Source organism: Megalobrama amblycephala, linkage group LG5, assembly GCF_018812025.1.
Source record: "Megalobrama amblycephala isolate DHTTF-2021 linkage group LG5, ASM1881202v1, whole genome shotgun sequence".
NCBI classification, from domain to species: Eukaryota; Metazoa; Chordata; class Actinopteri; order Cypriniformes; family Xenocyprididae; genus Megalobrama; species Megalobrama amblycephala.
In genome coordinates, this window is record NC_063048.1 from 22,743,317 (window position 1) to 22,756,221 (window position 12,905).

The following is a 12,905-nucleotide window of genomic DNA, read 5'->3' on the forward strand; positions in this document are numbered from 1 at the left end:
TCAGAAATGCATCAGATTCTGCTTCTTATTGACTGATTTCTCTCTGTTTCTCTCTCTTTCAGTGCGAGTGCCGTATTTTATAGATCTGAAGAGACCACAGGATCAGGGTTTGAATCACACTCACAACTTCTACCTGCAGCCAGAGGAGGGAATCAACATTGGAGTGTGGTGAGAGCACAGACACAGACTACGGCTAAAATACAGACACAGCCTGGCTTACCTCCACTCGCTGTCTCTCTCTCTGTCTCTCTGTCCTCACATTCTCTACCCTGCAGTTTCTGTCCCTCTCTCTCGCCTATGGCCATGGCTGCCTTTCTGAAGGGCGTGGAAAAACTCCCGCACTTATTGAAACGCAGCCTGTGGCCTAAAGTCTGTAAATCCGTAGTGACAGAGGACTGCACGGGCCCGTGGCTGCTGGCCATTGGGTGTGACTGTGTATGTGTGCGTTTGACTTTCACTAACAGTAGGAAGGGCCATATAAGCCTCTTGCCGCTGATGTTGTAGTTTTCTCTGCATAAATAAGCCCAGTCTGTGCACTGCTCAGATTCAGTACTGAATAGGAAAGTCTTTTAATAATAAATTCTTGGTGAAGTGGACAGGATGTTTTGAGTCCTAAAAGACTACAGTATTATGTTTGAGTCAGTAAGATTTTTCCTTTTTGAAAGAAATTAATACTTTTATTCAACAGGGATGCATTAAATGGATCAAAATAAAGACAGTAAAGACATTTATAATGTTACAAAAGATTCTGTTTCAAATAAATGCTGTTCTTTTGAACTTTCTATTCATCAAAGAATCCTGAAAAGAAAAAAAAAACATTTTCCACAAAAATTAAGTAGCACAACTTTTTTCAACATTGATAATAATAATAATAGTTTCTTAAAGGTGCTAAAGAGGATGTTTTGTTTTATACATTTTTGCAATATTACTTGAAACTGTCTTTACTAACTGATAAAAGACTATTTATTAGGTGCACTGAAAGGAATAATATTAATATACATCATCTGTGCACGAGGTAGGGCCTTAAAAACATCAGCCAATCGTTTACGCGATTGGCCCTCTGGCTTGTCAATCACTGCCGTGACCTTCCTTGTGAGAGACGTGCGCGGATTGGCCTTCTGGCTTGTCAATCACTGCCATTACGTTCCTTGTGAGAGACGTGCGAGGCTGCGCGCTCCAGTAACTTTCCACACTCCACAGGCGCCGCATGCAATGTTTTTGTCAGGAGACAGGAGTAACAACTGCAGATTATGAGTTACCTGCGGTGAGTCTGACATAATGAATCCACTAACACGACACAGCGAATGCCGGTGGTTAACACTCGTGTTCCAATACTCGTGCACGAGTTTTGGGAGGCGTTCCCTCAAAATTCTTGCGCATGCGCTCATTTCAAAAACTCAGTAACAGTCTTTGGTTTCTCAGTCGACGAAAAGACCCTGTTTAGCACCTTTAAGCAGCAAATGGACCCTTCCGGGTTTCTCCAACGTGGAAGTTGTCATAGTTGGGAACTCTTATATGAGAGGTGAATGAGAGACTATATTATATTTTTTGTGTTACCATTTGCTCAAATAGCAGAAGAAAAACCCCAAAATAGTGTTTTCACAACTTTCAAAAAGAGCGGAAAAAATAGAGTGAGATTGTTAACAGCAGTCAGAAGAGAGAAAGATGTACATTTTACGGTCACTCCCATAGCCGCTGTATTAGAAACACCCTCACAGCAGCGTTAACTAGTTTTTTGTAATTTGATGCAAAGGTAATATAATACAAAAAAGTACACTGTACTATCTGTTATAAATGTTTACACATTTAAAAAAAATAATAATAAATGCATATATATAGATTTCTGAAGGATCAAGTGATTCAGCTTTGCCATTACAGGAATAAATTACTTTTACTGTATTTTTTACTAAATTTTTTTATTATTTTTGATTAAGTAAAATCAGCCTTGGTGAGCATAAGAGAACATGATGATAATACTTAGTATATTAAAAGGTTAGTTCACCCAAAAATGAAATTTCTGTCATTAGGTACTCACCCTCATGTTATTCCAAACCCGCAAGACCTTCGTCCATCTTCGGAAGACAAATTAAGATATTTTTTGATGAAATCCGATTTTTAAAAAAAATTTTTTAAATTTTTTCTCCCATAGAAAGCAACGAAATTACCACTTTCAAGGTCTAGAGAAGTAGTAAAGACATTGTTAAAATAGTCAACGTGACTACAGTGGTTCAACCTTAATGTTATGAAGTGACGAGAATACTTTTTGTGCGTAAAAACAAAACAAAATAATGACTTTATTCTACAGCTTTTCCTCATCCCTGTCAATCTCTATGCAGTTGACGTAGTGAATGCAGTGCAGAGCTTCCGTGTTCTACGTCAGAATGCCGACTCTGTTTTGGCCGGCTTGTGCGTCAGCATCACATGCATGCGTCGTGCTGCTCACGTGAACAGCGTCGGGCGTAAACACGAAAGCTCTGCGCTGCATTCACTGGGTCAAAGCCTTTAATCGTTCTCATTATTTCAAGTGCAGGAAACGGTGTTGTAACAGCTGTATATCTCTTTTGTATATCCTGTCATCTCTTGTTCCATCTCTCTCTCTCTCTCTCTCTCTCTCAGGCACACAGTACCTGCAGCGATGTGGAGGGAGGCTCAGGCAAAAGATGCTGAATGGTATGAAAAAAGCTTCCAGTCTAGTCATCCTGTCATCCTGTATCTCCATGGCAATGCTGGAACAAGGTACACAAACACTCAGGAACACGTGATCAACACCACTTTCCAAAGCCCACTCAATCTCAAAAATGATTCAGTGTCTGTTAAAGGCCAATCCACACTGCACCAACAGTTTCTGGGGTTTTTTTCAGATCCGTGTGTTACTTTGCCATTGTTTTCGGCGATTGAACATGTTTGTCATCATGAGAATTGATGTTCTGCAATTTGGGGATTTTCCAAGTTGTTCAGCATTTGTCAGTGCAATGTGAATTGGCCTTAAGGCTGGAATACTCTACACAGCTTTTGCCCAGTTTTTTTCTCACAATTTACAGTATGGAGGAGTCGATTCTAGTGGCCAAAAGTCAGAGCCATTCTGCAGATTTGTGTTGACAGATTTCACAGAAAATCACATAGTGTATGATGGGCACAGACTTAGATTTTTAAGCTTCAGACTATGATTCCATCCATGCGGAGGATATCAAACATGTTTGATATTTTAAGCATATTGTTTTCATTTGTCATGCGCCTTGTTGTTAGGAGAGTTTGTTGTGTTCAGAACATGATGTGATATGATAGCATGTTGTCCATTTTTCTCTGTAACCATTTACAAAGTTGGCAAATGTCTGATGCCTTGTGTTTTTAAAATCTTTTCAAATTTAGAAAGTCATGTAGTGTATTTTACAGGCTTTATAAGGATTCTGTCAAGTGCAGTTCATCAGATACAGTTTTTGGTCACTTTACCTCATTATGTTTGTGTGTGTTTCAGAGGAGGGGATCACAGAGTTCAGCTCTACAAGGTAAAAAAAAAAAAAAAAAAAAAAAAAAAAAATATATATATATATATATATATATATATATATATATATATATATATATTTATCGTTGAAAAGTTTGCACTCAATACGTTTTTTTTTTTTTTTTTTTTGTTTTTTTTTTGAAAGAAATTTTGTTCAGCAATGATGCATTAAATTGAAAAAAGTAGCAGTAACGTTACAAAAGACTGGTATTTCAAAAAAATGCTGTTTGTTTAAAGGTGCCCTAGAACCAGTTTTTACAAGATGTAATATAAGTCTAAGGTGTCCCCTGAATGTGTCAGTGAAGTTTCAGCTCAAAATACCCCATAGATTTTTTTTAATACATTTTTTTTAACTGCCTATTTTGGGGCATCATTAACTATGCACCAATTCAGTGCGCGGCCCCTTTAAATCGCGCGCTCCCTGCCCTTTAAAGAATTAAGTTGTGTTTGTGCATTATACAGACTGCAAGTGTTTAAAAATGAAAATAGCGACGGCTCTTGTCTCAGTGAATACAGTAATAAACGATGGTAACTTTAACAGTACATTAGCAACATGCTAACGAAACTTTTAGAAAGACAATTCACAAATATCACTAAAAATATCATGATATCATGGATCATGTCAGTTATTATCGCTCCATCTGCCATTTTTCGCTATTGTTCTTGCTTGCTTACCTTGTCTGATGATTCAGCTGTGCACAGATCCAGACATTAATACTGGCTGCCCTTGTCTAATTCCTTGAACATGGGCTGGCATATGCAAATATTGGGGGCGTACATATTAATGATCCTGGCTGTTACGTAACAGTCAGTGTTATGTTGAGATTCGCCTGTTTTTCGGAGGTCTTTTAAACAAATGAGATTTATATAAGAAGGAGGAAGCAATGGAGTTTGAAACTCAATGTATGTCTTTTCCATGTACTGAACTCTTGTTATTCAACTATGCCAAGGTAAATTCAATTTTTGATTCCAGGGCACCTTTAAACTTTCTATTCATCAATGAATAGAAAAAAAATGGATCAGTTTCCAGGAATAAGTTGTTTTCAACATTAATAATAAGAATAAATGTTTCTTGAGTATCAAATCAACATTTCACAATGTTACTGTTTTACTGTATTTTTGATCGCATAAATGTAGCCTTGGTGCAACACTTCTTTAAAAAAAAAAAAAAAAAAAATTACCAACCCCAAACCTTTTAACGGTGATGTATATTTAAGATTTGAAAGCCCTGTCTGCAGGGTTCCTACGCAGTTTGGAATAGTATGGAATTTGATTTGAGTAATTTCTAGGTTTGGATAAACTCCTAAAGAAAACAGAGTATGGAAAAATATTTGTATTTCCAGACTATTGCCCCTATTCAGTTTTCTAAAATACAAAATTAGGAATTTCTAAAAATACATTTTTCATACAAGCAGAGTTTTTTGCTTCCATGGCGTTTGGAGCCGTCTGCCAGCGCTGCCAAAAGATCAGTGCTAGACTGGATCTGCTGGAGGGACTCTCTGCTGTGATTAGTTGTTACAATGTTAATGCAGTGAAGTGTAATTATTTGTTAAACAGTGTTAAACAAGTATTTTTTATGCTTTATCTAACAGCCAATGAAGGAAAGTCAGTGGACATGAACATTTCTTCTGTTGCAGTAGGGATTAAAGGTTTAGTAATTTAAATTTACATGACAAAAACGAATAACATTGCACTGTTTTAGCATTGCCATTTTAATAAAATGCAGTGTATTAAACTTGTCTGGGTTTGGTGTTGATTGATTTGTTTGAGCTACAGTAGTTACAAACTTCAGGCAATTTTTTAACAACATAATAGCATACAATAGTCAGAGATCCTGACTCAGAATGTAACATACATGTCAACAGTTGGATTTTAAAGGAATAGTTCACCCAAAAATTAAAATTTCCTATTTCCTAATTATTTACTCACTCCAATGCCATCCAAGATGTATGAACTTCTTCCCTCAGCTGAAGACAAATTTAGGTTTTGGAGGAAAACATTCCAGGATTTTTCTCCATCTAATGCAAGTGAAAGTTGGCCAGTGTAGACCATTTTAATGGTCCAAAATCCATATTTAAGCAGCTTCAAAGGGCTCCACACAACCCCAGCAAATAAGGGTGTTCTCTAGCGAAACGATCTGTCGTTTTTAGAAACAAATAAAAAAATTAGATAATTTTTTTTACTACAAATGCTCACCTCTTTCCAGCTTTGTGAAAGAAAGTCATATACATCTTGGATGGCCTTGGAGTGAGTATATGATCAGGAAATTTTCATTTTTTTCTTTTGAAACCATTTAACAGATTTTAAATATAGTCTGAAAAATCTACAGAGAAGTCTGGAAATTTGACTCTGGAAAAGTTTGGAATTTTGAAATGGACTGTGTAGGAACCCTATGTTTTTTTTGTTTTTTTTGTCTGTTTGTCTATTTGAGTAATGTCAGATATTTTCTCTTCCTGTCTCTGCAGGTTCTTAGTTCATTAGGCTACCATGTAGTCACATTCGATTATAGAGGTATGTTGGGTGTCATTTTTAAAGCATTATCCTATCATGCAAGTCAGAATCCCATTCCCATGCCAGATTGAAGAACCATGTGGTTTTGTTTGTTTGTGCAGGTTGGGGTGACTCTGAGGGCAGCCCTTCAGAGAAAGGGATGACGTCAGACGCCCTCTTCCTCTACCAGTGGATAAAGCAGCGGATTGGCCAGAAGCCCCTGCACATCTGGGGTCATTCACTCGGCACAGGGTGAGATGAGCTCCGAGGATGGTGTTCCTTTCTCTAGATGTGGAACTTCTAGTTCTTGGAATAACATTTTAAGCATTCATTTGACATAAAGCAATTGATTGTGTAATTCCCTGTGGCATATTTGAACTGCTGCTGATGCTGTACTTTCCTGTTTTTCCAGAGTTGCCACTAACCTAGTGAGACGGCTGTGTGACAGGGGTACGTGATCATTTAGTTTGTGTATACTTATGGGCAGGGATGTTGGAACTTATGACAAACAGTAGCCAGCAGCGTAAAACTACAATTTGTGACCATGCATGAAACTTCCGACTGCCGGTTGTAGCCGGTTGAATCTTTATCCTGCAGTGGCTAGCATCCATTTACCTACCTTCAAACAAATCACTTTGAAAGGATGAATGCTATGTCACCTAGAAGAAAAGCCAGAAGAAAAGCCTAACCTTCTTGTGGACATGTTCCCATTGAAAATATTGACAATCCAAAAGTGTGATTTCCAGGCCTAGAAAATTAATACAATCTTAAAAGGTCATGGACATTTCTATAGTCGATATACACTACCATTCAAAAGTTTGGGGTCAGTAAGATAATTGAAAGAAATCAATACTTCTATTCAGCAAGGAGGCATTAAATTGATCAGAAGTGACAGTAAAGATATTTATGATGATACAAAAAAAATCTATTTCAATAAATATTGTATATATAATAAATACTTTGGAACTTTCTGTTCATCAAAGGATCCAGAAAAATGTATCACAGTTTCCACAAACATTTCAAGCAGCACAACTGTTTTCAGCATTGATAAAATTAAGAAATGTTTCTTGAGCATTAAATCAGCATATTAGAATGATTTCTGAAGGATCATGTGACACTGAAATGATGCTGAATGCTGAAAATTCAGCTTTGCCATCACAAATTACATGAGGAAAAAATGTAAATAGAAAACAGTTATTTAAAATTGGAATAATAGTAGTTAATAATAATTCAAATTGATCACATCAAGAACAATGAATGTGAATTGAAGTGCCCTGATCCCCAACGTCGAGTTTAAGAATATAAGTTCTTTATTTCTTGTCAGTAAGGAAGCTGCGAGTGATTTGACGTTTCAGAAATAGACAAGCTTTAATAGGCACTTACTAGATTAAGAGTGAACTTATGTAATTGGCAAACACTTCTAATACTCAAGTTATTAAGTTACATAAGCCTGTAGTTGAGCCAGTGTTTGAAACATGAAGGAATGATGCAGACTTCTTCCTCTGTGTTTACAGGAACGCCCCCTGACTCGCTGATTTTAGAGTCGCCCTTTACCAATATCAGAGAGGAAGCCAAGAGCCATCCCTTCTCTATGGTGAGAAATCAAGTTCCTTTTCACTCTCATCGTATCATGGATTGGCTTTGTGCCACGAATAAAAACATAACTGACCTGCACATGTATGTTCATTTGAACAGGTTTACAGATATCTACCAGGCTTTGACTGGTTCTTCCTGGATTCTATAACTGCAAACGATATTCGATTTGCCAGTGATGAGAAGTAGGTTCTTTTTGTCCTTGATTTTGTCTGTTTCTCTGTAAGTTTATTTGTGATTTGTGATTACTCTGTGTCCACATAGGGAAACTGTTGAGTGTTTACACAGCACTGTGGCCTTACAGCTGTGTTGAGATAATAATCTCGGCTCTCTGTTCTGTAGCGTTTCACATGCCGGAGGCTTCATCTTTCTCTCAGAACTTGTTTTAGAAACGGTATTTTCTTAGTATTCAGCCCCATGTGGCTGTTGATTCTTCAGACATAGGGTGACGTGATCATGTAATTCATTACACAGACCTCCAGTGCAAGTTCCCAGACTGTAATAAGACAAGACCTAAGTCCCGAATCCCTATAAGGCTGTACCTCTTTAGAATTTGGAGTATTTCAAACCCCCAAAATGTCTCTGTCTCTTAGTGTCAAGCACATATCCTGTCCGGTTCTGATCCTGCATGCGGAAGATGACACGGTCGTACCCTTCCAGCTGGGAAAAAAGGTAAAGCATCAATGTCAGATGATTATAGGATTCATTTAAAACTGTATGGATAGTTCAGACTCTAAATTTGATTGGATGAGCTATGCATATTATACTTGGATCACAATAATTTTGATCACTGGTTATAATAAAACCTGCTGTTTAAAAGCACATATGGCATTGCTGATGGTATTTTTTTATAGATTTTTTTTTTCTAACATGTTTCGCAGGCTTTTGCAAAGTTTTGCTGTATACATGTGAGCATGTGTATTAAACATGTTACATATCAAACAAAATCATATACTGAATAAAGTTAGAGTAAAAATGGGTTTGGTTTTGTTCAGAGGGTACCTAAATATCTCTTCCTAAAAACCATTGGTATCACTTTATTAGTTTCTTTAATTTCAACAAACATTATTATGCTACATAGAACAGAACCACAGTGTTACTTATAGCTGCTTGACACAGTGTTATTATAGTTTACTAAATGTAAAACCATAAAAAAAAGTTTACTTGAAATAAAATAAATGTTAACTGAAATAAAATAATAAAATATAAAAAAACCTTAAACTTATTGTATTACAGCTAGTTGATAAAGCAACATTTCTCAATTTTATTTAGTTTATCTTGATGTACTAAAATAACTTAAATAAATTAAAATAAAAACTATTAAAAATGACAACACAACAAAATTACTACCTCAGTGATACTAAAATAACACTGGTTATTAATAATAATAATAATAATTATAATAATAATAATATTATGGTAGCTGCTAATACATTTGTTTTAAAGATGGTCTGTTCTGTCATATATATATATATATATATATATATATATATATATATATATATATATATATATATATAATTATTATGACAGAACAGACCATCTTTAAAACAAATGTATTAGCAGCTACCATAATATTATTATTATAATAATATATATATATATATATATATATATATATATATATATATATATATATATATATATATATATATATATATATATATATATATATATATATTATTATTATTATTATTATTATTATTATTATTATTATTATTACTAACATCAACAGTAATAATATAAAATGGTACCTGCTAATAGATTTGTTTTAAAGATGCTCTTTTCTCTGTTCATCCACAGCTGTATGATTTGGCGGCTCAGAGTAAGAGTCTGAACGGTCATAAGGTTCAGTTCATCCCGTTCCCCAGCTCTCTGGGATACAGACACAAGTTCATCTACAAGAGCCCACAGCTACCAAATATTCTCAGGTGTGTACGCTTTACAAACTGCTGCCATCTGTACTTCTCGGTATTCAGTGCTGACAAAACAGTTCAGCCAGCATTCTTTTTTTTTATTCTTTGGGTGCGAATACAAGTTATTTTTAGGATTGTGCCAGGTGGTGTAATTTTGACATTCTGCTCCAGGTCCCTGACCAATAGCCGTGGCGATAGTAATTCAGGCTGAAATCACTGGTCTGTACTGAACCAACAACCCTGTCTGAACACTGAGATCTGGTTTTATTTGAGGTTGTTGGTAATGATCTTTTAGGGAGACAGACCTTTACATTTTTTGATTGAAGTAGCCTGAAATTTTAAGTAATAACTTTTTAATTTGTTCACTTTTAAAAAAAAAAAAATGATTAAATATTAAATAGACCTAAATATATTTGGACACTGAGACACCTCTTAAAATTGTATATATTAGATCAAATCTGCAAGACTTTTCCCAAAAACTAACTACCTTTTTTGGATTTTTTTTTTTTTTTTCATTACTTTTAAACAACTAGTCCCAAGTTTATGATTTCTGGCCAAATTAGACACATTTGTCTTAATTTTGAACTGTATATCTAAGATTTTATAATTGAAAACATTAACATTTTTTTGTGAAATATTTTGCTGTCTTTAATATATGTGACACTGAAGTGTGGGGAAAGCATCAGCATTTTTGATCATTTTTTATAAATACATGTAATGCAATTTATATGTGTGTGAGTATATATATATATATATATATATATATATATATATATATATATATATATATATATATATATATGCATTTCTACACCAATTGCAAACCCCAGTCAGGAAACCTAGTTTTATTTCTATTCAATTTTGTAGAAAACTAATATGTTTTTGTTCTTTTTGTCTTTCTGTCTCAGTGATTTTCTCAGTGCGACGCTTCCTCACATGTAGTCAAGATCAGCATTTCACCTGACTGTCCTCTCTCACACACTGTCAGTTAAACACACACACACACACACACACACACACACACAATGTACACAATCTGCACCGTGTACATCATGTGTATATGTGCACACATGGGCATGGATTGAGATGCACCAGTTCTTTTTGCATTCCTTTGTTAACTCAAAACCTACGGAGGGAGAGAGTGACAGGACTGGGTGATTTGTTTCACTGCCTCCTGTTGTCATGGTAACAGATCTGAAGGGGCAGCAGGAGCACAAAGTATGCAAAATAAAATGCAAATATGCACTGAAATTAATGCTTAAGTCAACAAACCTCTTCAAAGTAAAGAAGTACAGATGAAGTTTTAACGATGGCACTGAGAAGACCACACAAGGAACAAGGTCAAAGGGACGAAGCAGGACAACATGCTATATTGATGTCACCATCAGTGCTTGCTGACTGCGATACACTGTTTTGTTTTGGGTTTTTTTTTACGAACATACAGTAACAATCTTAATATCATGGACCTGAAATCCACTCAATGTGAACAGCGAGTTGTTTTAGGTTGAACTTGAATTATGTACAATAAAATGTCTTTTTTTTTTTCTTTCTTCCCATTTAAATATTGTGTCTCCTGAATGATTTAAAGTTCAGATTTTTGTGCTGCCTCGGCATTAAAACTCTGTCTCTTTTTTTATGGGATGTATTGTGTATTGTTTATGCTGTAGTGTTTGTTTGGTACATATGCAACTCAACTGCAATCAGAACTGAATGAGCTTTTGACATGACATGTCTCTCCCCAAATCTACAAATGTTTCATTATTTTCATGCATTTGGTTGATCTATACTAGTTTGCATGCCTGTTACTGGAAAAAAAGATTGTTGCACTGACAAAAGAGACAGAAAACTGTATGCAAAATCATTTTCTTTTCTTTATGTGGGTTATATATTTTCTTTGGTCTTTATACTCACTTTGCACATTCCAAAAAAAAAATAATAATATAGAAAAATATTCAGTAATTATTTATAATATGTTGGATACTCAAATCAAAAACCTTAGTGACAAATCTTGATAACTTTTTTTTAAATTAATATTACAGTAAAATTAGTGTCCTCCCCTTTAATATAGAGCCCCCTTTTGATCAATTTAATGCTGCTTTGCTGACTTAACTTCTTTCAAAAGAAAAACTTTTGAACAGTAGTATACATTTTTACATTTCTTGAAAATATGTTTTTCTAACAAGTCCTTTCTGACCCAAACTTCACCTTTAGAATATCTTCCAAAGTTTTAAAATTATGTTCACTAATTTGGCTGAATATTTGTTGGTTTTAATATTGTGGATGTATAAGTAAATGAGGCAATACTCAAGTCAAGGACGCCAAAATCCATGACTATATGAAATTGAGCAATAATGACACATCTATGATTTGCTCTGACGTCTTCTCATGTATATATGATGAATATATTTTCTTGACAGGTGTGCACCGACCATCTGATAATTCTTATCTGCAAATACGAAAATCGAAAAATGAAAATCGAGATCTGCTGTATTGTTGCTCTGTGTCAGGTTATATTTGTCTGAGACTTTTTTGGGCTGACAATGATAGCAAGTTCATGTGTGCATGCAAGCTTCAATCGTAGATCTAGACAGCTCTCCTGTCTGAATCGTCTCAAGGCTCCGTTTGTACACTGTCAACGTTATTCTCAAAAAGAAATCACAATATTTTTTGTTTTCTTCTGCCAGTGTGGGCTCATGATAGACTGAAACACAAAGGAAAAACAACCAAAATCTCTTTGTTTGCAGGACTATGTAGAAGACCCACCAGGTCCTAGAAAAGTGCAATAATCTTATCTAAACCTGAAAGACAACCATATGTAAGACCAAAAACAAACTATGTATATCTAAACAAAGCCGCTAAAATACTATATTCTGTTGTGTTAGTGTAAAAATGGACCACAGTATGTCACAAGATGTCACTGCTCTGAACACAGATTTTATTCTGCCATCTTTGTTGATGCTGACCAAACTTTGCATATTTGATTCAACACTTCTATTTTAAAATTATTTTTTGTAATGAAATAAAATACTGCCCAGTTATTGCGACAGCAACTGTTACTTTTTGCAGACTATATCATGAGTGGTTTACAATGTTTGTTTTCTTCTAAGCTGCTAAACCTTACTGGACACATGCACAGATGTAAGTACAGTATGTTTGTTTGTAAACAATAAAGGACTGGAAAAGAAATGTATCGCTTTCTGATATCTAGTATTTTTAAGACATTTATACTGAATACCAGGAGGGCATTCATTTTAAGTACCTCACTTTTTTCATGTAGTTGAATACATATACTGTATATAAACCATACAAACCATAATGTGAGCTATTTTACTAGGCAGGGACAAACTAGTCAGATCCAGTTGAACTGGTTGCAGTGCAGGAAAGCACGTATCGGAAACCTG

At 35.1% G+C, this 12,905-nt stretch overlaps 1 protein-coding gene across 2 annotated transcripts in view; it reads left to right on the forward strand.

Moving 5' to 3' along the window:
* The window catches only part of abhd12 (abhydrolase domain containing 12, lysophospholipase), a 30,560-nt gene extending 17,870 nt beyond the window's left edge, over nucleotides 1–12,690 (forward strand). Inside the window, exons 4-14 of one of the 2 annotated variants that reach the window (XM_048191285.1) lie at nucleotides 63–168; nucleotides 2,617–2,736; nucleotides 3,476–3,506; nucleotides 5,971–6,016; nucleotides 6,118–6,247; nucleotides 6,408–6,445; nucleotides 7,510–7,589; nucleotides 7,691–7,773; nucleotides 8,182–8,260; nucleotides 9,392–9,519; nucleotides 10,413–12,690. In XM_048191285.1, coding sequence (XP_048047242.1) covers nucleotides 63–168; nucleotides 2,617–2,736; nucleotides 3,476–3,506; nucleotides 5,971–6,016; nucleotides 6,118–6,247; nucleotides 6,408–6,445; nucleotides 7,510–7,589; nucleotides 7,691–7,773; nucleotides 8,182–8,260; nucleotides 9,392–9,519; nucleotides 10,413–10,446 — 875 coding nt within the window. In that variant the 3' untranslated portion in view covers nucleotides 10,447–12,690. Of the gene's footprint in view, nucleotides 1–62; nucleotides 169–2,616; nucleotides 2,737–3,475; nucleotides 3,507–5,970; nucleotides 6,017–6,117; nucleotides 6,248–6,407; nucleotides 6,446–7,509; nucleotides 7,590–7,690; nucleotides 7,774–8,181; nucleotides 8,261–9,389; nucleotides 9,520–10,412 lie in introns of those variants that run through there. The other variant, XM_048191286.1, reaches the window with a different exon arrangement.
* The last annotated feature ends 215 nt before the right edge of the window (nucleotides 12,691–12,905 follow it).